The 26,881-nt window shown below is 38.2% G+C and overlaps 1 protein-coding gene across 1 annotated transcript; it reads left to right on the top strand.

Annotated features, from left to right (window-relative positions):
* Positions 1-11,694: 11,694 nt before the first annotated feature.
* On the top strand, positions 11,695-26,039 carry LOC121242294 (uncharacterized protein At5g19025-like). The gene is made up of 2 exons (XM_041140182.1): positions 11,695-12,388; positions 25,671-26,039. The coding sequence occupies exons 1-2, from the start codon at positions 11,763-11,765 to the stop codon at positions 25,711-25,713; spliced, it is 669 nt and encodes a 222-aa protein (XP_040996116.1). The 5' UTR covers positions 11,695-11,762; the 3' UTR covers positions 25,714-26,039.
* The last annotated feature ends 842 nt before the right edge of the window (positions 26,040-26,881 follow it).

Genomic DNA, 26,881 nt, shown 5'->3' with positions numbered 1-26,881 from the left:
ATTTTCAATTTTAAAATTTAGGGAGCAATCTATTCATTAATCAAACCACAAAGATTATTTTTGTATACACTAAAATTCTATAAACCACATTACCATCCACTTTCATCCCACTATATAAGCTGTGGTATATTTATCATTATTGGATGATCTTTTATTGAATAATTTTTAATCATTTAATAGTAATAAATGAGACACATATTATATAATGAAATAAAAATAAGATGAAAGTATAGTATATAATATTATATATTACTCTTTTGTTAAATATGGGATATTTTTTTTCAACGGGGAAGTATTCGAGGTCCATTAAACTACTAATGGGCTTGGCTACCCAAGTTATACCAGCATCCAGTATTGGCCCTGAGGACCAAATTTTATGAAATGTGTGCGTGCACGCATATAATATATTCCGTAAGCGCTTAATTTTGTTAAATAAATTTCATCTCAATGTAATAACCATCGGTTGGTACCAACTAACCGAGACTAAGACTTTGGTTACAGAGGTGATCTCATCTCATCTCATATCATTTTAATTAATAATTTTATTAGTATTCACAAATCATTTCAACTCATCTCATCTCACTATCAAAACGAGCCCTGGGATTTGGATAGTGAGTTGAGTTGAGTTGAGATGAACAAAATATAAAATACAATAAACAATTCAACTTTTTCAAATTTCAAAATAAAAATAATATTCTAACAATATTTTATTTAATTTTAAACTTTCATCTTATCTCATTTCAACTCACTATCCAAACTAGGCAAAATGCAAACTAAAAATTTTGATAATTTAAAATGTGAATTAAAAAAGTATTATCATTTAAGAATGCAATGTAGCAAATAGTAGTTTTCACCTCTCAAATATTCTCATGCAAGCTAATTCATCCAACATAGAGTTGAGGAAGTTGAAAAAGATTGAAAGTAATTTTTTTTTAAGCTAAGAATTAAAAAAATTAAAAACCCAAATGAGAAAATTATATTATTAATCACAAATGGTATTGTTTGTGTAATAACAAAGTAGGTATTCTAATATTTTCATATTTTTAGATATTTCATTCTCAAATACCAATCAAGTACAAAATACTTTACAATTTCAATTCTTCAATTTTTTTCATTTACTTATTACTTAATAATTATCCAAATACAAAATCCTATATGATTTTCTCAAACTTCCAAATAAAACACAAAAAATATAGTTTTTTTTTTCAAATTTCAAAACAAAAACATATTAACAAATAATATTCAAATAATTTTTTAATTTTTTAATATTTTTATTTAACTTATTCTCTCTTATTTTTCAAAATCCAATAAAACATTTTAATTCAAGCCATTTTAGTACAGAAAATGCTAGGTTGCTCCCTGGGTTTGACTACTCGTGTATTTTAATTTTTTTTAATGGTTAATGTGATAACCCAAAACTTGATTAGAATTACATCATTGTTTATTTTCATTTCCTTAGTAATATTTTAAGGCCATGAGAATATATTTAGTTGGACTTAGGCCTTGGTTTTGTAGAATAGCAACCCAAGCCCAAGGGGTAGAGAAGAGTGTTTGGGAAGTCAAAGGAAGGGCTTGCACGCCTACCCTAGTGGGTATGCCACTTGTCATTCATGCTAGAAGTCTTCCAGAAGACCAAATGACAAGATCTCCTAGGGAAGACCAAGGGGCATTTGGCCAAGCCCCATTTGCATGCCTACACCATTCCTTTTGGCATATTCTCGAGTTTCAATGTTGATGTCATGGAAAGTAGTGCCTAAGGAAGACAAAATGAATGTTTTCAAGGGATTTTGCATGGGAAACATATGGGACAAAGAGAGATTTCGAATTTTGCTTACACTCAAGGTTTTCTTCATATTTTGCCACATTTCACTCATACAATGAACTTCTAGAAGAAAAGAGGAATGAACTTTTGCACAAAATATTACTCTACCCTCAACATTTCGATCACCACACTCACAAGCACACTCTCACTTGCCACTTTTCACGTAGGTCAGAAAATGGACCAATGGCATATGGGAAGTCACCTAGGGAAGAAATAAAAAAAGATAAAGTAACAACTTGGGAAATGGCAGGATAGTGGGTGGCAAGTGGCAGGATAGTGGGTGGCAAGAAGCATGGCACACGCCCATGTCAAGTGTTACTCATGCAAGGGCTTGCTTGTTAGAAAAAGAAGAGACATAAGGTGGTTTTACACTTTTACCCTCAAGGAGCTATATACTTGGTTAAGAAATGGAAGGGATATAAGAGGAAATAGAGGGTTTCGGCCAAAGGGGGAGGAACCCCACACACCACCCACATGTATGCACATTCTCAATGCAATCCAATGTTGGGAACTCCAAAGGTCTTTTCGGTTAAAGAGAAAAAGGAAGAAGAAAGAGGCCACTTGTCATACAAGCGATGGTTTTCAAGTAACCAATGAGGGAAAGGGAAGAATCCTATAAAAGGGGAGAGAGTCACTCGCCTAGGGCTTTTCTTCTTGGCCATTTTCAGATTCTTGCATGTGCTCTCATATCCTCCACACTTTCTCACACTTTCATTTGAAGATTCCTCACTTTCTCTCATTTTCTTTCCAACCAAACAAGGGAGGCTTTACTCAAAAAGGATTTTCGACACTAGCAAGGAGAAGACACAGTGAGGACTCTGTTTTCCTTTATATTTTTTCATACACAACACATTTTCAACTCAAGAAGAGATGAGAATCTCTGAATAAATATGGTAAAGCACAAATGATTTCAACAATTTTTCATGCAAAGCAAACTAGGGTTTTCTAGAAATGCTTGAAGCTGAAAATGAAGGGCACAAATCCTCTATGTAATCGACCAATCTTGAGTATTTTCACAATATTTCTCCGGTCGAGATAAGAACACAAGACAAACGAAATGTTTCTTGACGCCAAACCCTAGAAGCCAAATGGTCTAGCCCTAGTGGTAACCCTAGAAATTCTCACACACTCAAGAACACGAATTAAGATTTTTGGAACCCTAATTCTAACTAGTTATATTTCAATTTATAGCTTGCTATTTCTTTCGTTACGTGGATTTTTGTAAATATACACTCAACCTAGTTTGGTTAACATACATATATGCTTGTGTAAATATTTTATTTTGCTCCCATCTTTGAATGTTGTCTTATATCTTTGTTCGGATGAATCTATTGCTTCGACTTGTATGATGTCATGTGAAGATGCCACATGTTTCGGATCCATGATGAAAAAGCCATGAATTACATGCTTATGTTTCGGTTTTGCTTGTTGTTGTGTTCATATGTCATTCATCTTGAAGTTCCAGGTATTGTGATATGTCCACAATTTTATGTTAAATCCACCCATGCCATGATTAGTGTTTGATATGCTTCAAGTATGGAACATATTAAATGAAGATTTTCTATATCACATGCCTCTAAAGTTTCGACCTTGATTATTGTTTAATATGCTTCAATTATGAAACATATTAAGTGAAGAATTCCTATGATTACATGCCTTGGATGTTTCGACCATGACATATTTGTTTATGTTCATGAAGTTGTTTTGGATGTTTCACATGTCTCATGTTAACATGCCATGATTTGAAGATGTTATAATCAATAAGTTCATGCACAGCATCGCATGTGTCATATGTCTAGTATGAAAATGGTTACGTCTTAAGTCTCATTTCACATGCATTTGGGTACAAGATTTTTTTCAAAGAAAATAAATGGGTCAAAAATATTTTATCACGACTTCAAATGCTAGGACGAGAGATTGTCCTAGTAGAACTTCTCCATCCACTCTGGAGTGCTTAAGAATAGAGTGGTAACTCCTAGATTAACAAAGAACCGTCGGCGTGCCTCGAATGAATCTTTTTAGAAAAGATGCTGGAATGAGGTAGCACTTACGCTAGTGGGTGCCATTACTAAGACAAGTAACTCGATGAAGTACTGTCATATTATTATGATATGAATATGTTTAAGATGTATTCATCACAGTGTATGGATCGTTGGTGGTGTGATAACTAGCAGGATCACACAGTGCATAAGGGAGCCATGGTGTGTCCTCAAGTGTTATAAGAACAAAGTAATGCACCTACATGATATGATATGGATCACATAATATGAATGATGCGATATAATACAATATGATATGATATGGATCACATGATATGAATCGTGTGATATGATATGATATAATATGATATGATATGTTCCAGATTACGTGATTAAACAAGATATGAATGATGACAAAAGAACATTTTTTCGAAAAGTTAAATAATTATGTTACATATCTTTTGAAAAAGGTCAAGTGCATAAATCAAGTTTTCAATCACGTCATGTGTCAAGTACATGTTCACGAATGCATTCCACGGTTTGACACTTGTATGCTTATGTTAATCATTGTATATTATGTGCTTACTTACTGAGATTTTTTAAAATCTTATTGTGAAAGTTTTTACTACCATTCCCAATCAGAATTGTAGAAGTTGTAATAGGCATAGATGACGAAGCGAAAGAGGACAACACTCCTTCCAGATAGGATAGTGCCCAAGATGGTAATGAGCTCTCCTGAGCCCTTTATCCAGGAACAATTAGAGACCATCTAACAGACTATTACTGAAGTACTCAACCTCATTGATGAGTTAAAGTGACTTAGGAGATGTGGCAATGACCAGTTCCTCAAGAAGAAAGCAAAGCCTGAGAGGCCATTAAGACTTAAATATTTTTGTAGCAAATGGACATGAATTGAGGTTTTAAACTTTTGTGGAACAATATTTTGTGGGTCCTGTATTTTGGAAAAAAGAACACATTCATCTTTTTGGGTATTTTATGAAATGAAGTCTTTTGGTGATGATAATGTTTAGGTTATGTATAGTTTACAATACCATGTATTAAGACAATTGTTTTAGGCATTGCTTAGTTTCACACAAATCATTTATATTCCGCTGCATTATTTATTGCATACTGCTAATATATCTAGGAGTAATGTATATTATCTATCATACACGAGGGGTATATAGGCATGTGTTACATGTCCCGACGTTTCAGTCAACATCCAAACCCAAGTGGGCGTTGAGGGCGCCACAGTTAAGAAAGTGACTACTAATAAATTTGTGTAATTTTATACAAAAAAAATATTTAAAAGTTTTAGAAAGAAAAAAAAAAAGTGCAATTATACCATGGCACGTCCAACAATATATACTAAATGGCAGAGTAGCATATACTTATACTATTCATAAATCATTTTACTATTATTTAGATATGGGTAATGATACACTTCCTACCCTATACTACCTATCTACTACCCAACACATGACTTTCTCTTATTTTTTTTTTCTTTTCCTTTGTCTTTTAACCTTCACTGAGTTGCTTGTTTGTATACTGAAATTCAAAAATCAAATTTTGTTGCACCTCTCCCCTCCTCCCTCATCAACCCAAAATTTCGGCCAGGGCTCGACGCACCTTTCCCTTCCTCCAACTCTGATTCCAGTCACAACACACGTCCAGTTGTTAACCATCAGGTATGAAAATGACATAACAATGACAAAAAATAATTCAGTAAATGTCTACAAATCATAAAAAACCGAACTTTCCCATAGCACAGATAAAAAACCAGGAGGCAAAAAAGTAACTATAGGCTATAGCCTTGTTCATTCCCTTATAAGTAAATTTTTCTTTTCAGCATATTTCTCAATATATATTCCCTTGTACCAAACTGAACAACAAAACTTCTTTTAACTTCAATTCATAAGCTAATCCATGAGTTTAAGTAACTCAAAACCGTTAATCCTAGCCAATTATCCACTTTTTAGGGGGTTTCTTACATTCATACATATGTGTATAACAGTTAGAGAATGGTAAATGATAGAAAATGGAACCTTCAAAATCTACTTAGAAAAGGAAGAAAATTAATTTCACATTCATCCCAATGGAGTGTAACATTGTGAAAATGGTAAACAACAAGGATGGAAACTTCATTATCTTATCAACTATTATTGACAAAGGTACCCAAGTTTTTAAACGTTCATATATAAAGCAACTAACTTTAATTAAATAGCATGTCAAAACTGTGAGTTCTCAGTTCGATATAGTAGCAGCTTGCTCCAAAAGAGGCTAATCCTCGATTAGTGCCTCCCAGTCCAGTTTTCTTAGCATTTTGAACCTCTCATTCAATGTCACAAACCCAGCTTTGGGAGCAACAACACCAGAGGTTTCGGCTCAATAGAGTAAAAGCACACTGTCACCCATATCTAGGCCGTGGAGTTTACCTGTTAGCAACACTCGGAGAGGTATGAAGAGTGATTTTCCCTGCAAAGAGGATGAAAATAAACAGAACCAAACAATGGATTCGAGGTAAAATACTATGTGGTCCCTCATCCTTCACATGCCCATCTTGTCAACTCCACATGGCCAGGCTACCCCCTGTCCATCACCTCAACTCGGTGAAGCGTTGGGATTATATGAGTTTTGGTTGGACAAGTGTGCAGCAAAATTTGATTTTTAAATTTAAGCAGCAAAGTATGCAAACAGGTAACTTGGTGAAGGTTAAAAGACAGAGGAAAAGATAAAAAATAAAAAATAAAAGAAGAATAATTCTTTGTGCAATCCCGAATAGGGACTGCTCAAGCACAAAGAAATGAAACGATTCATTTCATTTAGAACCGTTTCATCTCCAGATCATTTGTCCCCAATTCCCTTTCCCTTTCCCCTCCCCCTCCATTCGAAAACCCTAACCTTTTTGTGTAACCCATTGAACTCTCCACTCTCCACCTTTCCTCTTTCTCTCTCTCTCAAGAATTTCTTCTTTGTCTTGTCTGCTGTGAAGACAGGTCCCTAGAGTTCGCCTTGTGAGCGGCCTCACTGATGCCTTGCTCGATAGTGTCCCACTTGTTGCCATCACCGGTTTCAAGAAATCCCGATTGTGGAGGTAATCATATTCTGCTGCATTTTTTTAAGGTTAGATTGTTTATTTTTGAGCTGGTACATGAAATATCATAAATTAAGCATTAATCATTTTGAATGTGTTCCTTTCTGGTTTCAGGTTGTTGCAGTTGACATTTGCTTGTTTTTATTCGATATAATGGAGACCAATAATTATATTCAAGTTTGTCTTGGTATTGTGACAGGTGTTCTTGCCTCATATATGTGCAGTAGCTTGTTGCTTTTGCCAGTAAGCCAACTATAGTCTTGATGGGGGACATCATGGCAAGTCTTATTTTAGTTTAGTGTTAGGAATTTTCTCTGTTATATCTCCACTCCTTTTTCAAGTCTTTTACTTTGTAACTTTGTTGTGGGGATCCATTTTACAAATGGTTGCAATGATATAGGTGTTTACTATGTAGTTAGGTTTTCTTGAACTTCAGCATCATTCTCTACTTCAATGAAGTTTTTTGCTAAATTGATATTTAGTTGGTTCTTATGTTGAGTTTCAGTGTTATTTCAGGTATTTTCTCTGACCTTCTTTGAAGTTAACATGTCGATTCTGGACCTCTCTATATGGTCGTTGGTTTGTATGTTTCACAGGGTTTTTAGTTGTAGAGATGTGATGGCTGGGGCGATTATGGCTTCAGAACTTTTTATCAGAATTCAATTATAGATTTATGTGGATTGGTTTTATCTTGTATGTTTGACCTAAATTGTTTCAAAATACCAATTTGTAACTTATCGTACCATAAATTCAATGTTGGCTTCTTCAACGGGTGGCCACCACCAATATGGGCAGTGAACCTACCACTTCATAGGAGGTTCTACTTTAGAGGAGGTTCTGCCACAACCAAAGTGAGCTTTGATTTTAATGTCCTTGGAATTTATTACTTGCAGAATATATCATTTCTATTCAAGAACCATTTTCATGTTGTTTGATCAAGTACATATAGGAACCCTTTAATTTTATCACTACATTTTGATTTGACTCAAGGTCAAACTGATATGGCTACTCTATGCAGTGGTAAAATTAAAGCTTTCATCAAAACTTACATCTGTGTTGGTGGCTCAAGCTTACCCAACAGGGATTTGATATTCAATGCATGTTAAGTCACAATTATACATGTCACTAATTGTGTTTTATATGGTGCCTTATCTTCTGGTGTTGGGCTTCTATTTCAATCCCAATCTCTTGTACTTTTCTCCTATTTGCATCCTACCATCTTCGTTTGTGTCATAGTTCTGATTTTTTAGTCTAACTTAGAGTTTTCTGCTATTTATTTGACATCATCTACAATATAAATTTTGTTGTTGAAAATTAGGGTTGGATTGTCATTTTCTTACTCATTGCAAAGCAGATTTTGAAGAATACAACGAAAGTCCAGTTGCCAGGGAAAGAGATTTCCAACAGAGAGAGGAAAACTCTAACATGCAAATGAAAAGATCCAGAAAAGAGATGAAGACATTCAAAAAAGAGTGTTGATAGGATCAAGATCAAATGATAATTAATGTTGTTAATGTTGTATTGGGAACTTAGCTCATTTGCTAAGTTTGTAAGCATTGTAGTTAGATTAATCACTTGTAAAGTTGTTGCAAGTGTTGTAAGTGTCTAATATCACTTTATGTGCTACATTGTACTAGACTTATGATATTACAATAAATAACTAGAGTTTCTAGAAATTCTCTACTTTTGTGGTTTATTTATATAACAATATACTCTCTAGCAGCAACTAAATCAACTCGGTAAGATCATTATCATCAATACATCAACTCGAAATTAATTCATCAACTGAGCAAGCTGGCAACTTGTCGAGAGAGGCATGATATTGAGGATCCATTTGTAACACCACTTCCATCTGTAAAAGTACAACTTAAAAGTCACAACCACAAATATAAAAACTCGAAAACACTTTTAAAAAAACATGTACTTACTAAAAAATGGATGAATAGAAATATATTCACAACTACATACCTCACCTTAGGTCATGGTTGTGTGCATTCTCAATAGTATTTATGTGCAACACCCCACCAACCAAGATTGCATTAATCATCACCTTACAATCAGTCTTCGTTGTCGGACTTGCAAAAAAAAAAGCAACTTGACAAAACAAACATTATATCAACAAAATGGCCATATAAATTTACACAATACAAAAAAATAATAATAAAAATAAAAATAAAATAAAAAATCCCATGGAAAACCTATATAAACCTACCAGCAGAATATCAACTTGAAAAAAAAAGCAAGTTCTGCTATGAATTATCAACAAAACTAGCAAAATATCGAGAGTTATAACAAATCGACTTCATGTAAATCTAGCATAGCTTAATCACAATGCCCATATAAATTTACACAATACAGACTTTGAAACTGCCAATTAAATCTTAACAATGCCGATATAAAAATTTCCCTTGCTTTGGTTTGACTCTTTAATTCGCAGAACCTCTTTTCATTCTCTCCCTTATTCATCACTTTTGTGCTTTCATGTTTTTTTACATATGAATTTTTCCTTTCTATTTGTTTAGAGCATGAAACTCCAAAGCAATAAATAAAACTAAAAGAAAAATGAACAAAAAAAAGTGTAGAGGTTTTACGTGGTCGGCAGCCAGTGAAGGAGAAGATGACATCAATTGTGTCAGACGAAGCTTGAAAAGTGACCGACGGCGTTGGAGTTTGACACTAGGCATATATTCTAGGAAGATCGGAAGAGAGATAAGAATGAGAGAGTTTTGTGAATCGCTCGTAGGGAGGAAAGATGAAGTGAGGGGTATTTTTGACATTTGAATAAAATTGTAAGGAAATGACCTAAACTCCCTTTTCGTGCACACGCATGCCCCGCCATGGGACCTATACGTAGCACGGCTCATATAAGAAATTCACGTGTGGGGTAGCAGATGGGTAGTAATGAGTAATAACTGTATCATTACCCTTTAGATATATTCAAAAAGGAAAACACTACTTCCACATAAGATTTCCACCAAAATTTTGCATTGAATTTCATTTTATTTTCATTTTTAAATTTTTTTACTTAATGATTAAAGATGTGTTTTTAAATGAATTTGTATTTTTTTTATTTTTAAAATTATTTAAGTAGTTTAAAAAATGTTTGAAAAGAAAGTAAAAAAAAAAAAAAAAAACTTTTGGCTGATCAATGACAATCCTTTATGGATGTAGCAATGCCAATTATGAAATGAGTAAAGTTAGGAGCCAGACACATATGGTTTTGTAGTGAGTGAAAACCAGACTTGCTTGTAGTGAATGAAAAATATATTTCTTTCTCCCCCCTCCTCTCTCTCTCTCTCTCTCAAAATCTCAAAACTCTCTTTCTCACCCTTTAGGTGCTCTCCCCTGCTCTCCCCTCAATCGATCTCCCTTTTAATTTGGTTTCGAGTTTTGGTAATCAACTTTTGTTCAAATATTAGCCCATTCCCTGATAAGGTTTGGACGGAAAGTAGGTCATGAGTTCAAGATTAATTGTGTGCACGTTAAATTTAATAATAAAAAGTTAGTTTAGGTTACGTTGTTAATGAAATTACTTACTGGTTGTTTATATATTCTTGATGAAATGGAAAGGGTTTAAAAGCCTCATCTATTTAAGTTTCAAAATATTTCGAAATTGACGTCTCTCCCATTGGGGCTTCAACATGTTACCACTCTACAAGAGCTTTCAATCATAAATTGTTCAAGCTTGATGGCCATACTATAGAGGATCTGCCATTGGGCATCACATGAGCAGTTCACAATTTTTGGATGCTCCAGCTTGACATCACTGCCAGAAGCAATCCATAGGCTCCTCTATGAAAACGTTGAGAATTTATAATTGCTCCATCTTATTACGAAGATGCGAACAAGAGAGAGGTGAGGATTGACCCAAGATTGCTTGCATCCCAGAGCGACACTTTATTATCTTAATCCTCAACTGAAATATGTCATCCCTGACTCATCCAGTTTTATCTTTATTCCTGCATCCACCTTCTTCACCTTCAATTTACAAAATTCTATTTGCAGACACGATTTTGTGTAAATAAGAAACAAGGAAGAGGCTGAGAGGGATTGAGAGTTTGTTAAAAAATCTAATACATTGTGACTTCTACAAGTAAATAACTTAGTTATGATTGCCTTGCTTTATTTATTGTTTTATTCTTCCATATTCAAATAAATATTACCATATGCATGATTCTTCACATCTAGGAGAAATAGTAAGGAAGCGGAAGAATAGCAAAGAGAAGAAATATAGGAGGGGGTTGCAGAGTAGATCGAGGATTGGACTCCAAAGGTCACAACGTTCAGGCTGTGTAATTTCACGACAACAATTTCAACGAGGCCTGCGGGGAAATAGGTGCGGGAAGAGGGAGAGGAAATCGGTGTTGCGCGAGGAAGGGGGAGAGGAATCGCTGTGCGAGGGAGAGGGAAGAGGAATCGCTGCTAATGAGTGTAGAAATGAGTTTCCTGCAACTTCTATGTGGCAAATTGTCATTGATGGGCGTAAAAATATGAAATGCACCCAACTGCCCTTGAGCTTTTCTCTTACAAAATGAGTAAATTTATTCATTATCTATTTTCACATTATTTTCTTATCGTCTTATGATGTGATATTAGATAATATATTTATAAGTAAAATTTAATAGATAATATCTAATTATCTAATATCACATTATAAAATAAGAGGATGATGAGAATTGAAATGAGGGCATTATGAAATATTTGTTTACTTTTTCTTTTCAACCTCCTCCACTCTCCCTCTCTTGAGGCTCATGCAGCATCCTCCACCATCTAATCCTGCGCACCAGCCACCCTCTAATCAACGCACCCATCCGCTATACTGCGCGCCACCTCCACCCATTTCCTTCAAACTCTATACTTCACTAACATGCGCCCCCTCCTCTTCACCGCCATGGCCTCCAACGCAACCTTCCCCAAACCCCAGAAATCCTCAATCCCTAACTCTAACTCTAACTCTAACCCTAACCCTGCCCTCTGCAAGCACTCTCCCTCTGCCACCCTCGACCTCCTCATCCTCGTCCTCGTCCTCTTCTCCGGCTCCTTCCTCCTCTCTTCTTACTTCTCCTACATCTTCCACTCCGTCTCCCTCCTTCTCTCCCACTTCTCCCCTCTTCTTCATCATCTCTCCGTCCCTTACCTTCTTTCCTTCCTCCTCTTCTTTGCCATCTCCGCTGCCCTCGCTGACTTCTGCTGCGGCTCCCGATCCCGGCGCTGTCAAAACCCTGCCTGCAAGGGCTTGAAGAAGGCCATGGAGTTCGATTTGCAGCTTCAGACCGACGACTGCGTGAAATCTCCCGCCAAGTCCAAGGAGATCGATGGCTTGCCCTGGAAGGGCGGAAGCGAAGCTAACCCAGATTACGAGTGCCTCCGATCCGAGCTTAGGAAGATAGCGCCGCCCAATGGCCGAGCCGTCTTGCTCTTTCGCGCGCGCTGTGGCTGTCCTGTCGCCAAGCTTGAGGGCTGGGGGCCCAAGCGTGGGAAGCGGCATAGGAAGTGAGTGTCTTTTCTTTGGGACTTCCATTTGCAATTAATTAATTTATAATGCCAATTGAACGCAATGCAGTGCCGTATTGCTCAAGCCAATTTCTTTCTCGTTCTTTCTTATATAGTTTGTTGCATGCGTTGCTCCTACATTACTTTAACGTTCATCTCTATTTACTTACCAAAAATATGATGATAATTTATTGCACCCATCGGTTTTCAATTGGGGTTTCGTTTTTGTTTTACAACGTTTCTCAGTTTTTGTGTGATTTAGTACTGGAGTGATTGGTTGGGTTGGAAAAATATGGAAACTAACAAAATTCTATGCCTTTTCAGTTTGTAAGAGTAGAAGTTCTTTTACTTAAAACTTTATTTTATACTGCCTAGCTGGTTAATTATAAGTGAACCATACCATCCAACACAAGTTCCAAGTAGGAGAGGGCGGGGGACAGTTGTTTTGCCTTCTCTGGCAGGGTATAGATGGTTTAGAAGGACTGGAAGGTTGGATTGAGAACCTAACTAGATCCCTTGATATAATCTGTTGACAGGGTCGAGGAGGCAATTTCTGTTGCCAATGTAGTTTGTATTTCTTCTTTGTTTTCACTTCCTCTTTTTTTTTTTTTTTTTTTTTTTTTTTTTTTTGGTATCTGTAAAATCCTACCGATCTCCATTGGGGTTTATCAAAAAGAACTTACTTGGAGTTTGATCTAACTCCTAAAGGAACTTCACTTTGTTATCCTCTTCTTGGATGTGGTATCTTGTGTACAAAATAGGTCGGGTCACAATAAGGTTTGTTTGTATTTGGGAAATAAATGGCAAATTAGTTAGATATTCTCAGTTACCCAAAAACTCGAGGTCATGAACTACTAATTTCAGCTTCCATTCTAATTTATACCAGATTTTTGTTGTTGTTGTGGGTGTGTAAATTTAGTTTGCAATCGAGTTGTTCATATGGTTTATTATTTGCAAACAGTTATTTTCTTAGTAGAGAGGAAAGTGTTTATCCCATAAATCGAGTTGTTCTTTCTGAAGTCTTTTCTTAGTAAAGGTCTTTGAATTTTGTGAGCATAAGAGTTTTGCCTTTGTGAGCATGGGGTAGTAAGTACAATCAAGCTTGTACCTTTTGAAATTGGTATTAAGAATGATAAATGCCTGTTCATAATGATCGTTGATGTTTGTTTAAGGCTAATTGCTTTTGTATGGACATGTGAATTACTTGCGTACTGTTTATGAAGGCCTGTTGTTTTACTAGCTGTCTTTCCTGTTTCTGATGCCATTTCGTATTATTCACCTATACATTGAAAGTTGCCTGATTTTATTTTTGATAACTTGAACTCTGTCTGAATTTTAGAAAATTAAAAACAGATGAATGCGTAGGATGTGAGAGATTGATTATACCTGCGTTTTAGTGGTTAGGATTTTGTTGTAGCCCCTTCTTGTCCACACACACTGTAAAATGAAAGAGAGAAAAAGAGGATAAAAAAAGTGATGGCTCATTGTTATGGTGATTTTCCAAATGTGAGGAAATAGGTCAGAACCTTGTCCCTTGTCTAGGTGAAGTTCTACCGTCTACATCTTAAATTAATTGGCATTTTGGGTCTCATGACAAAATTTGTAAAAATGTTTGAGGTCCTTGGCATGAATTGTGTTTTATGATTTTTTTTTTCCTTCTAAAATTGAAGAATTTTCAAAATTTAAGTTTAGACTAGGACAAGCATGTCATCCACAATTTCAAACCTGGCAAGATTACATCCTTCCTGGTGCCATCTCTTGTACATTGGTCTTGTATATTTTTTTGAGTCAATATTTGCTTCAAATTGAGACGTGTCTTTGTTAGATTTGCATGGATTACTATGCTCAATGCATTTTTGTGATGACAAAGGATAAGCACTAGCCACATGTATGCTATAACCCAAAAACCAATTTGAAGGTTCCTAGATTTGCATATGAAGTACATTATCATTTACTTAGGGGATGTTTGGAAATGGTTTGAGTTAATAAGATGTTTTATCGGGTTTTGGGAAAGGAGAAGGAAAAAGTTGAATTAAAATATTATAAAATTAAAATATTGTTAGAATATAATTTTTTGATATTATTTTTGTTCTGGGATTTGAAAAAGTTGAATTATTTATTGTGTTTTGTTTGGAAGTTTGGGAAAGTTGTAATGATAAGATACAAAAGTTGAAAATTTGAAATTGAAAAGTGTTTGTGTTTGTGTGATGCTTGGGAAGGAAATTTTGAGAAATTTTGAGATGAGATGAGATAAGATGGGATGTGTTTCCCAAGCAGCCACTTAGTAACCACTATGGGACTTATAACCTATCCACTGTATGTGGGTGGGTTATTCATATTCCCAATGTGGGATTGGGGTGTTACAAACTCTTTTTAATTTTCTTATGTCCTCTTTAGGGTTATGTTATGCAATGCTCTAGCTTCATATAGAGACTAGGTGGCTCCAATACCATATGCAATGCCTTAGGATAAACTCTAGCCACATCTGCATTATAACCCTAAAAGGACTAGCCAATTTGAAACTTTCCTAAATTCTAAATCCCAATTTTGCAGTAAGTAGTCAACGAGTAATGCTAGGTACTTAAGACGGGTAATGGTAGGTACTTAAGATGGGTAATGCTAGGTACATTCTAAAGATGGGTAATGCTAGTACCTAAATTACCGAGCATTATAACGAGTAATGCTAGGTACTAAATTCTAAATACCTGAATTTCTTGAACTTTCTTAAGCACCCATTTTGAAGAACACCAAGACATATTAACTCCCGGAGTGTGTTCCAGTAGTATTCTGAACAGAATTTTCTCTCTGTACACACATATGATGGGAAGTTTGTTCTAGTGACTTTTCACCGGAATCATCTTGTTTTAATCCTCTCTATTGTTTTTTTGGGATAATCATGGGCATTCTTAAACATCTTTTAATAGAAACAAAGGTATTTATTTTGTCTATGGAGGGTGGAAATTACAATTACTATCGCATCACTGAGAGGGGAAGGAAGGTTACTAAGGAGATGGTGCTCAGCCATGCGAGTGCTTGTTGGTTGGCTAGTACAATGGAAGAATGTGTTTTTTTGGGGGGGGAGGAAAGATTTTTACAAGACTTATAGGGATGGAATCAAAGCTATGTTTGCTCATAGGAGGTCCTAATGCTTATAGGCACTTCTTGGAAGTAACAGATTATGGTGGTGGCAATGGGGGTTGTAGTCTTTTAGCAATACCAGAAGGAGTGGAAGGAAAGGGCTGGAAGAGTTTATCAATGGAGTTGAAGCAGTTTTTGTCTATACAAACCTTAGCTAAGAAGGCTCTAGTTCATGCTCCACAACTGGTCAGAGAGGTAAAGAAGGGGAAGGAGACTGGGAGGCAGTCCAAGTCGTATGCAGAGGCGGCATTGGGTGGTGCAGGGAGTGGGGCGGCAATGCATGGAGGTTCGAGGCACCCCTTGGCGCTAGAACATGGTTTAAAAAACAAAAATGGGGACATGGCAAGGGATCTTTTGGAGGGCTTTGGCATGAAAGGGGGAGTGGGAAGACGATAGTGGGACTCTGTCCACTAGAAAGTGAGTTGTAGAGGTCTCTCCTTAGTTTGAAAAAGTAAGTTACGAGCATGAAGGAGGAAATGAAGCTTTTAAGAAAGGAGATTAAGGCTTGTTTTGTTAAAATAAACAAAGGATTGGGCCTGGGCTTGGGCCATAGCCTGCAGTCTCTAAATTTAGGAAAGTTGAAGCCAGACAAAGGGAAGGCCTAGAATGGGCTGGGCCTCAGTAATCAATTTCGTAAGCTGAAATGGAGGCCCAAGGTTCATGGGCCCGTTTTCGAAAAGGGATCTTCTTCTGGGCCATCTTCATGGACTGAAGGTAGTTCGGGGCCCATGGACCCACTGCCGCTACACCGGCCAGAGGAACCTCCTACCTCGGCACCGGTAAACACCGTCGTCGATCCCGGCAACCTCGATGCTGGCCAGAACAAATCTTGCGCAGATACTCACGCGAGCATATACGAACAACGTGGGCGAGGCTTTTGACCTCGGGGGGCCACAGACTCAGTCGCTTGCATTATCTAGGCTGTCCCCAATTATCACGACTGCGAAGGCGATGGTGTCGGTTTCTGAGAGGTTCGCGGCAGATCCTGCACAGAATCCTATGTGAGCATCCTCGGAACCAATGGGTGAGGTTTCTGATCTCGGGGGGCCACAGACTCAGTCACCGGCTATTTCTGGGTTGTCCCCAATCATCACGGCGGCAAAGGCTAAGGTTTTGTCTCCTGAGATGTTCACGGTAGGAGTGGAGTGGGCAATCATTGGATGAGGACATGGCAGAGTCCATGGAAGGCTTGGAGCACTATGGGAAGTCACAGAACTCAACGATGGGAGCCTTTAATCTGGTTGTTGGGCCATCCACTACTCCATCACCGGAAAAAAATTTCGTTTTTGGAAGCGTAGATCCTATGGGTGATTTGAGGGAGGTTGATTTGGGTGGTACTTTGGTTGTGTTCAATGCTGCCAAAGATGGAGAGGAAGAACCTACTCTAAATTCTTTTCACCCCAAGGTATCAGATTGGGTTATCCAAAGAGCAATGGACGTTAAACATTAAGTAGGAATTCTTACGGGGATTTCGAAGCTGAATTTATGGCCCTACTTACAGTCGTTGAGGCTATGAATGCCCAATCCAAATCCGATCAATCCATGGCTTCGGCCAAAAAAAGGGAAAGAGAACTCAAAAGTTAACATGGGGGATGGGGGTGAGAAGAGCTCTAATCGGGAGCGTTGTAAGGGGAGGGGTAAAATAGTTGTCCCATGAAGCCAAAAATATTATCATGGAATGTGAGGGGGCTGCATGATCCTAATAAGCGACTCCAAGTCAAAAATTTACTTTGCCAATGGAAGGGGAATATCATATGCTTACAAGAGACTAAGTTGAAAGCTATTACAAGACAAATAGTTCACAGCCTATGGAGAGGTCAACATGTCGGGTGGTCTTACCTCCCTTCAAAAAGAGCATCTGGGAGAGTTCTAATTATGTTTGACACAAGGGTGGTGGAAAGGGTGGAGGAGTGTGTGAGTGATTTTACGGTCGTATGCTCTTTTGTTGATCTAGAAGACGACTTCAAATGGGCATTTGCTGGTGTTTTCTACTTGTTTTATTCTACTTAGCATTACGGTCCAAATATTGACTCAGGGATAAGGTTATTGTGGGAAGAATTGGCGGTAGTCCTTAGTTGGTGGGAATTACCAAGTTGCATTGGAGGGGACTTTAACATATCTCGCTTCCCAAGCAAAAGGTCGGGTGTTTCTCACATCACTCTAACCATGAGAGATTTTTCTGATTTCTTTTCAAAACAGGAGCTCATGGACATTCCATTATCAGGAGGCACGTTTACTTGGTTTAACAACTGTGATTATCCATCTTGGTCGAGGATTGATAGATTTTTGCTAATTCCCCATTGGGAGTCACACTTCCCGGATGTAGCTCAAAGAAGATTACCCTGTTTATGCTCTGATCACTTTCCCATCATTTTAGATTGCGGAAGCATTCAAGGGAGTAGAAGGTATTTTAAATTTGAGCATATGTGGCTTAAAATTGACAGTTTTGTGAATAGAGTTAGACAATGGTAGACTTCCTACAGTTTTCAAGGCTCTCCAAGCTTCATTATGGCAAAAAAGTTGAAAGTGTTGAAACAGGACTTGAATCAATGGAATGAACAAGTTTTTGTCAATGTGTTTCAACAGAGCTCTTGTGGAGGGCTACAGGGCCTGGAAGGCGAGGAGGAGGCCAGAACCCTATCTGAACCTGAAAAAACTCGCAAGAGTCAGGTAGTTGCTGATTTTGAAAGGTTAACTTTGATGGAGGAAATTTCTTAGAGATAGAAATCAAGAATACTTTGGCTTAAGGAGGGATGCACAAAATTCTTCTATAGGATGGCTAACTCTCACAGAAGGAACAATACTATTGATATACTCATGGTAGATAGGGCAACTTCTTCGGATCAGAGTGTAATAAAAAATCACATTGAAAAATACTATCAACAACTCTTATCTGAAGAGCACAATTGGAGACCGGAAGTGGATGGTTTGTCTTTTTCCACATTAGACTAGCAGAGCGTAGAGTGGTTGGAGAGGCCATTTACAGAAGAGGAAGTGTGCAATGTTATCAGAGGTATGGCAAGTGATAAGGCTCCCGGTCCGGATGGGTTCACTATGGGATTCTTTCAAGCTGGTTGGGAGGTGGTCAAGGAAGATATTATGCAAGTTGTTCTTGAATTTCGTACTAATGCTAGATTTGAAAAGAGTCTCAATGCCACCTTTTTAGCCCTCATTCCTAAAAAGTTGGGGTCTAGGGATGTGAGATACTATCACCCCATTAGTCTTGTGAATGGGGCATACAAGATTTTATCTAGTGTTAGTGAACAGATTAAGCTCGGTGGTGGAAAAACTAATCTCGAAGCCACAAAATGCATTTGTCAAAGGTAGACAAATCCTCAATTCGATACTTAGTGCAAATGAAGTTTTGGATGGTCGACTGAAGTCTAGAGAAGCCGGGCTACTTTGCAAGTTAGACATGGATAAAGCATATGATCATGTCAATTGGAAGTTTGTACTTTACTTACTTGGAAGATGCGGTTTTAGGGGGAAATGGTAGCAATGGGTAGAATTTTGCATCTCTTCAGCTTGTTTCTCTATCTTGGTAAATGACTCACCGGTAGGTTTCTTCAACTCCTCTCGCGGTCTTAGACAGAGAGATCCACTTTCTATTTTACTTTTCTTATTTGTCATGGAAGCTCTCAGCAATATGATTGAGGGTTTGGTGGACAGTGGGTTGCTCCATGGCTTTTCGGTGGAAACTAGCGACCTCAACATTTCTTACTTGTTATTTGCTGATGACACGCTCATCTTTTGTGGTGCACACCTTGGTCAGGTTCAAGCCTTGAGGGCGCTACTCCTTTGTTTTGTTGTTTTGTCAGGGTTGAGCATCAATCTTGCAAAGTCGAAAATAGTGCTAGTGGGGGTTGTCCCCGATGTGGAGATTTTAGCTACTACCTTGGGATGCAAGATATCTTCACTTCCTATGAAGTATCTTGGCTTAGCTTTGGGTGCCTCCTTTAAATCTGAAAGGATATGGAATGATGTGTCGAAAAGGTGGAGTGAAATTGGCTGCTTGGAAGAGGCTATATTTGTCTAAAGGCGGTTTGACTTTGATTAAAAGCACTCTTTCAAACTTACCCACCTATTTTTTGTCTTTGTTCTCGATTCCCACAAAGGTGGCTAACCGCATTGAGAAGTTACAAAGGGATTTCTTGTGGAGTGGATTGGGAGAAGAGTTCAAATTCTACCTGGTTAATTGGTCAACAATTTGTACCCCAATTTTTGGGGGTGGTTTGGGGATTCGCCACTTGATGAAATTCAACCAAGCTCTTTTGGGTAAGTGGTTGTGGAGGTACCAAAACGAAATGGAGGCCTTATTGAAGTCTGTTATAGATTCACAGTTCGGGAAAGCTTGGAGAGGATGTGCTCAAACGAGGTACGAGACACTCATGGAGTGGGGTTGTGGAAAAAAATTAGGAGTCTTTGGGGACCTTCCGAGGACATGTACATTTTGTTGTGGGCAATGGTTCGCGTGTCTGTTTGTGGTTTGATAAATAGTGTGGTAGCCATTGTCTACGAGATACCTTCCCTGCTATCTTTGCTCTCGCTAGAGAAAAGGAGCCATCAACCTTCTGGTTTTTTCAAATGGCAACCCTCAATGGAATATTGACTTCATTAGGGTAGCCCATGATTGAGAGTTGGAGCCTATCACAAAGCTCTTTGCAGCATTATATTCCGCAAGTTTTTCAAGGGGCACTAGAGACAAGATGCATTGGAATCATTCTAAGAAAGGTATTTTCTCTATTAGTTCTTTTTATCAAAAGCTTACGAACTCCGGAATGTCTACGTTCCCATGGAAGAGCGTATGGCAGACGAAAGCTCCTTTAAAAGCAGCTTTTTATGTTTGGACAGCATCTTTGAATAAGATCCTCACTACAAATAATTTGAGGAAACAACGGGTTATTGTCCTAGATTGGTGTTGTATGTGTAAGAAGCATGGGGAGTCAGTTGATCATCTGTTGCTACACTGTGAGGTGGCCAAGGTTATGTGGGATGATTTTTTCTCAAGGGTTGGATTGTCTTGGGTTATGTCCTGTAGATTGGTGGATTTCCTCGCAAGCTGGAGAGGACTACACAGCGATTCTCAGGTAGCGGCAATTTGGGGATTGATACCAATATGCATTTGTTGGTGTATTTGGAGGGAGATAAATGCTAGAAGTTTCTAAGGTCAAGAGAGAACAATGGATGAGCTAAAATTTTTCTTTTTTAAGTCATTGTTCTTATGGGCGGGGGCCATAGTTTGTAACGGATCTAGTGTCCATGATCTTCTTCTTTTTATTGTAACCTCTAGTTAGGCGTTCTTCATGTATACTTCCTGTGTACCTAGGCTTTGCCTATTTCTATGAATATAATATCTTTGATTACCTAAATACCTATCCGGGTCCTAATGGGTTCATTATGGCCTTTTTTAAGGCATGTTGGGAGGTACTTAAAGACGACATAATGAGCTTCTTCCAAGATTTTCATTAATGAGGTATTTTTGAAAAAAACCTTGATACTACTTTCATTACTCTTATCCCAAAGAAGCCTGGGGTGGTGGAGATTAAGGACTTTTGTCCTATTATCTTGGTGAGTGGAATTTACAAAATCCTTTCGAAGGTATTGGCTATCCAATTGAGTATAGTATTGGAGAAGATCATATCCAAGCTCCAAAGTGCATTCATCCGAGGTCGGAAAATCCTTGACTCAGTTCTCATTGCCAATGAATGCTTGGAGAGTTGCATCAAGTCGGGTGAACCCTGGTTATTATGCAAAACTTGACAAGGAGAAGGCATATGATCTTGTAAACTGGAATTTTTTGTTACACATGCTTGAGAGGTGTGGACTTGGAGCGAGATGGTGCTCTTGAATCAAGTTTTGCATCTCCACCGTACATTTCTCTATCTTGGTGAATGGTATCCGAATGGGTTTCTTTGGAAGTTCAAGGGGTTTGAGGCAAGGTGATCCATATCTTCGTTACTCTCTGTTTTCATAATGAAAGCTTTTAGTAAAATGATCGCAGGTCTTGTGGAAGGTGGATATTTATCTGGATTTGTCGTAGGGGAGGCAAGAATTGGCACACTTGAGATGACTCACTTCTTATTTGTAGATGATACTCTTGTCTTTTGTGGGGCTAGTCATAATCATATTCAAGCCTTGCAAGCTCCTTTACTTTGCTTTGAAGCGGTTTCAGGTTTGATAGTGAATCTTGCCAAGTCAAAATTAGTTCCGATGGGAAATGTTCCAAGTGTTTTGAGCTTGGCAAATATGCTGGGATGCAAAGTCTCCACCTTGCCAATGAAGTAACTCGGTCTTCCATTGGGTGCATCCTTTAAATCACTGTCTATTTGGGATGAAGTGTTGGAAAAAATGGAGCGTAAACTGGCGAGTTGGAAGAGTATGTATTTGTCCAAAGGTGGTAGAGTTACGTTGATAAAAAGTACTCTATCCAACCTGCCGACTTACTTCTTATCTTTATTTCCAATACCATGCAAAGGGGCTCATTGGATAGAGAAATTGCAAAGAGACTTCCTTGTTTTTGTTTTGGGCGAGGGGGGGGGGGGGGGGATTCAAGTTTCATTTGGTGAATTGGGCTATAATTTGTACCCCTATACGAGAAGGCGGGCTGGGAATTCGGAATTTGTTGGTTTTCAACAAGGCTTTATTGGATAAATGGTTGTGGAGATACTACGAAGAGAGGGGAGCTATATGGAGGCCCAAGGGTGATTATAGAGTTGAAATATGGTGGACTGTTAGGAGGATGGTACTTGAATGGGATGAGCGGATCACATGAGTTGGGATTTGGAAACAAATAAGAAGAGGCTGGACCAATCTTCATTGATGCACACGTTTTGTAGTTGGGGATGGTTCCAGAATTAAATTATGTAATGACCTATGGTGTGGAGATTGAATCCTCAAAGAAGCCTACCCAACACTATATGGCATCGCCCGAAGAAAGGAGGCTTCCATAGCAGAGCTCATGGATCTCTCTAGTGGCTCTCTCCTCAGTGGAATATCACTTGCCTTAGAGCTGCCCAAGATTGGGAAATTGACACATTTACAAATTTCTTCAACCTTGTGCATACTTGTAGAGTGATTGGAGGAGCAGATAAGATTATGTGGTCACAATCCAAGAAGGGGAATTTTACTGTACAGTCATACTACAAGTCCCTCATGACACATTCTACAAGAACATTCCCATGGAAGAACGTATAGAAGACTAAGGCCCCCCTAAAAGCTTCTTTTTTTGTATGGACAACTTCACTAGGGAAGATTCTTACCTTAGATAATCTAAGAAAACGCCAATTGATGGTATTGGATTGGTGCTATATGTGTAAGAAAAGTGGGGAGTTTGTGGATCACCTATTATTGTATTGTAATGTAGCTATGAGCTTATGGAATGATATTTTTGCTAGAGTGGGACTTGTTTGGGTAATGCAAAGAAGGGTGGTTGACTTTTTGGCCAGCTGGCAAGGCATTCGAGGTAATTCTCAAATCGCAGCAATGTGAAAGAAATACCGATTTGCCTATGGTGGTGCATATGGATGGAGAGGAATGGTTGGAGTTTTGAGGATCGTGAATGGACAATGGACGAGATTAGAACTTCTTTTCTTCATACATTATTCTATTGGTCATTTGTAATAGACTTTAATGACATGAATGTACATGATTTTCTTGTATCTTTAGACAGTCATGAATAGGTGGGGTTCTTGTATATGTTCCGTGTACTTGGCTTTACCTATATTTAATAAAATTCCTATTTACTAATTAAAAAAAAAAAAACTTTTCTTTAAACACCAGCCAAGTATTAGTGAATGAATTGATTACTTTAATTTGCAATGTTTGCACACACTATGGTGTCAGCAAGTGAAGGTCAAAATTTGAGTTAACCTGCTAGAACGCCTCTCTCTCTCTCTCTCTCAATAGATACATACATCTATATAATATATAGATGTATATAGAATTTAAATTCTGGTCAGACATGGTGTTAGGTGGTACTTAACACCACCCAATGGGAGCTTGAAACGTCAATCTCCCAGTGTTCAAGTAAAAGGTGTCTCAGTAGATTGACGCCACATGAATAAAATCTTTCTGCATCTCCCTCATCTACAACCCCATCTGCACCTCTGCATTTCCAGACTTACCTTATTGTCTCTGCCACCTGGGGCCATGGTCGCTCACCTGGGCCTCTGGCCAATTTCTACAATTTTTACCCTGCCCGATATTTTCCTTCTAACCTCAAACATAATGTCTCTAATCTCTCAATGGTTCACTGCTGTCAACACTTTTTGAATTTTGCCTTGTATACGACCCAAATGATGAGAATACAAGAGCTGAACAACACCCATACTCAGCCTAAACCTCTCCACCACAAGAATACAGTGGGTAGCTGGGGAAAGATAGAGATTGATTTGGCTAGTCTTCTATTTTGGTATTTCTGAAACTGTGGAATGGTAATGAGATTTTGAAAGTAATTGGGTCTGTACCGATCCAAAAAAAAAAAAGTAATTGGGTCTGGAAATTTTGGGGTAGCCAAGCTGGTTAAGGTTAAGTGGATTGGGGTACTCTTCTGTCAAGGTTTTTTGAGAGAGTCCAGAAGGTCTACTTCATCTCCTCAACTTTCCATGTTTTGATTCGTGTATTTCAAATTTTTTAATATGGGTTTTTGGTTTCTGGTTGATTGAGGGGCTTTCTAAAATGTTGCAGATTTTCGTGTATGAATAACCCCAATTTATCCTGCAAAAATTAGAACAACCCAGATTAGTTTCTAATTTCCATCAGCTATTTCTCCATTTTCTCTGTGTACAAAAACTATCCCACAAAAGAATAGAACAGCCCAGTTTAGTTTCTGCAGAATACTTTCGTTTTTATTTCTGTACATTTCAAGATTAATTAGGAACTTTGGAGTTATGGTAACTGTGAGAAAATCGAGTATGGAGATGGAAGAAATGGGAGGAGGAAGATGATGATATTTTTTGTTCGATGAGGGAACAGAGAAAGGAATACAGAGAATATAAAGCCGATAACATACCTCTAGAGGTCATATATTGATCGTCTGTGATGCAGCCCAAATTAAAACAAATGGGGAGCCTCCAAATGAGAGAGAGACACGTTAGCATTCTATTATGCTTACCATAGACCTAGAGACTGCCGATAAAACTGACTTTCCCTCTGTCAGAGCCACAAGGCACAAACCCTTCCCTCAGTCGCTCTCTCTCTCTCTCTCAAGCCCGATTCTGTCCTCAACCTCTCTGTTTCAAGGTTTTCCAGGTGAGTTTAAAAGCGAAGATAAGGATCCACTATTTGTAGCAAATGTGGGCGATTACTATTCTGGCATGGCTAAGACGGGTTCAGCGCTTTGGGTTCATGGCAGAAATATTTAGAAAAAAAAGTTGCTTTGCTGGAGTGATAATTATCACCGGAAAGAAAAAACACTCTGTTCCCACCAGAAGGAAGGCAAGACTAGGAAGGGAGGGGGGAGGGGGGTTGTTATGGTAATCCATTGTTTTACAGATCATTTCTTGCTTGGATGCTTGCTTCTTGGGTGTCTGTCCAAAGGCGTGCGCATTATGTCTAAATTCACGTTTGACCATCTGACCAATGTTGTAAAGGGTATAAATAGATATTGACGATCATTTAGGTTAAGTTTTGAATTGTTAGCTTGCACAACAGAACAAGAATAAATCTTTCTTGGTGTTGTTAATGCCATGTGGAGCATTCATGATCATGGTAATTGAGAGCGATGGGCTGGCTTGAGGAGAGAGAGAGAGAGAGAGCTTGAGAACCGGCTGACAGAAGCTTTCCATTTGCTCTGCCATATTTGTGTCCACTGTAACAATATTACCTAGCTGATGTGGCTGTGTACCATTAGGGTGTAAAACTGAGGTTTACACCGCATCCAGCCGAGAAGCTCTCATAATCATATGAATATCTAAGCATCTGGGGCTACAATGATGTTTAAAATATTCTGATGGCATAGAACTTGGCTCCTTATGATCCAGAATTTGTTAACTGACCTTTACAATATTTTTTGTGACAACTAAATGCTCTGCTTGACTTAATAATAAAAAAGAAACTATATGCTCTATATGACAGGTGGGACTTGTATTTTAACTAGCGACTGGAATATAGTTGGACTTAACTTTGTGTTTGCTGGTGCTTGCAGGGCTGTGGCAGTCAATGGGGTAGGAGCCGGATGTCATCGCTGAACCTTTGTGATGCGTCGTCATTGGGTGCACTTTACATATATTTACCTTATGATTCTATATCATCTTACTTCATCAAATTATCGAAACATTTTTTTTAAGTTATATAAATCTCATGGCGCTCCAGAAACAACCTTCCCCGCATCTGCATTGCCTCGAAAGACTCATTTGTGGAAGGATAGATACCAGATTTAATGCAAATAAAATATATGAAATGCCAAATGAATATCTCTGCCTCTGAAATTGTAGATTTATGTAGCTTTTACCTGTAGTTGTTAATCAATTTGGCTTTTTAAACTCTCATAATATAACATGGGAATTTCTCTCTCCATAAGCTGCATCTGTGATCTCAGATTCTCAAATAATGTTGGTCGTTGTTTTGATGTTGATGATGATAGTGATTCCAAAGCATGACTTTACAAAATTAGGTCCATGTGTGCACTTCTTGATTCTATATGAGATTACGTCTCCTCATGTTAAGTTTGAAATTCTTTTTACGTAATGCAAAAGCGGGGCACTCTTTTTGGCTGACAACATCTTTCAATAACTAGGGGTGGGCGGCGGGCCTCCACATGTGGCATGCTTGTCCCCCTTGTTTGGCCCCTGCTTGGGGCGGGCAAGGGCACCAGTCTGCACATGGCAGGCATGCAGGTAACCTCCTGCATGTTTTGGTGTAGGGTTTTGTTTTAAAATGCTCTCTCTCTCTCTCTCTCTCTCTCTCTCTCTCTCTTTGATTGAAAGTTTTGTCCGGTTGTTGTCGCTCCAATCTCGTCCGATCGTTGTTGCAGTTTCTCTCCCTTTGGTTGTCGACCCCAATGCTCAGGTATCTCTCTGTGTATGGAAGCTCTCTCTCTAATATCTCGTCGTGGTTGAAGTTGCCAGACGGCCTTGGGAGCCAATCCATCTCGGCATCCAGACGAAGGCACCAACATGGCTAGGTCGGGGCCTGGGGGCTCAACTCTCTCCCTCACCCCTATGCGAGGTGGGGTCAGGGGCGGGGTTATCATTAAGTAGTTTGGCATGTATTTTAGTCTTAAATTTAAATTCAAATAGAGATTCATTTTAAATGGGATAGTTGTCTGAGGGTTTATTGAAGTCCATGGTAGAAGTTAGGGTTTAAGTTAATGCAACAAATTCAACTTGAGGTTTTATCGATTCTTAGTATGTAGGA

This window comes from Juglans microcarpa x Juglans regia, chromosome 1D (genome assembly GCF_004785595.1).
Source record: "Juglans microcarpa x Juglans regia isolate MS1-56 chromosome 1D, Jm3101_v1.0, whole genome shotgun sequence".
In the NCBI taxonomy this organism is placed as follows: Eukaryota; Viridiplantae; Streptophyta; class Magnoliopsida; order Fagales; family Juglandaceae; genus Juglans; species Juglans microcarpa x Juglans regia.
This window is presented reverse-complemented; position numbering and strand designations above follow the sequence as displayed.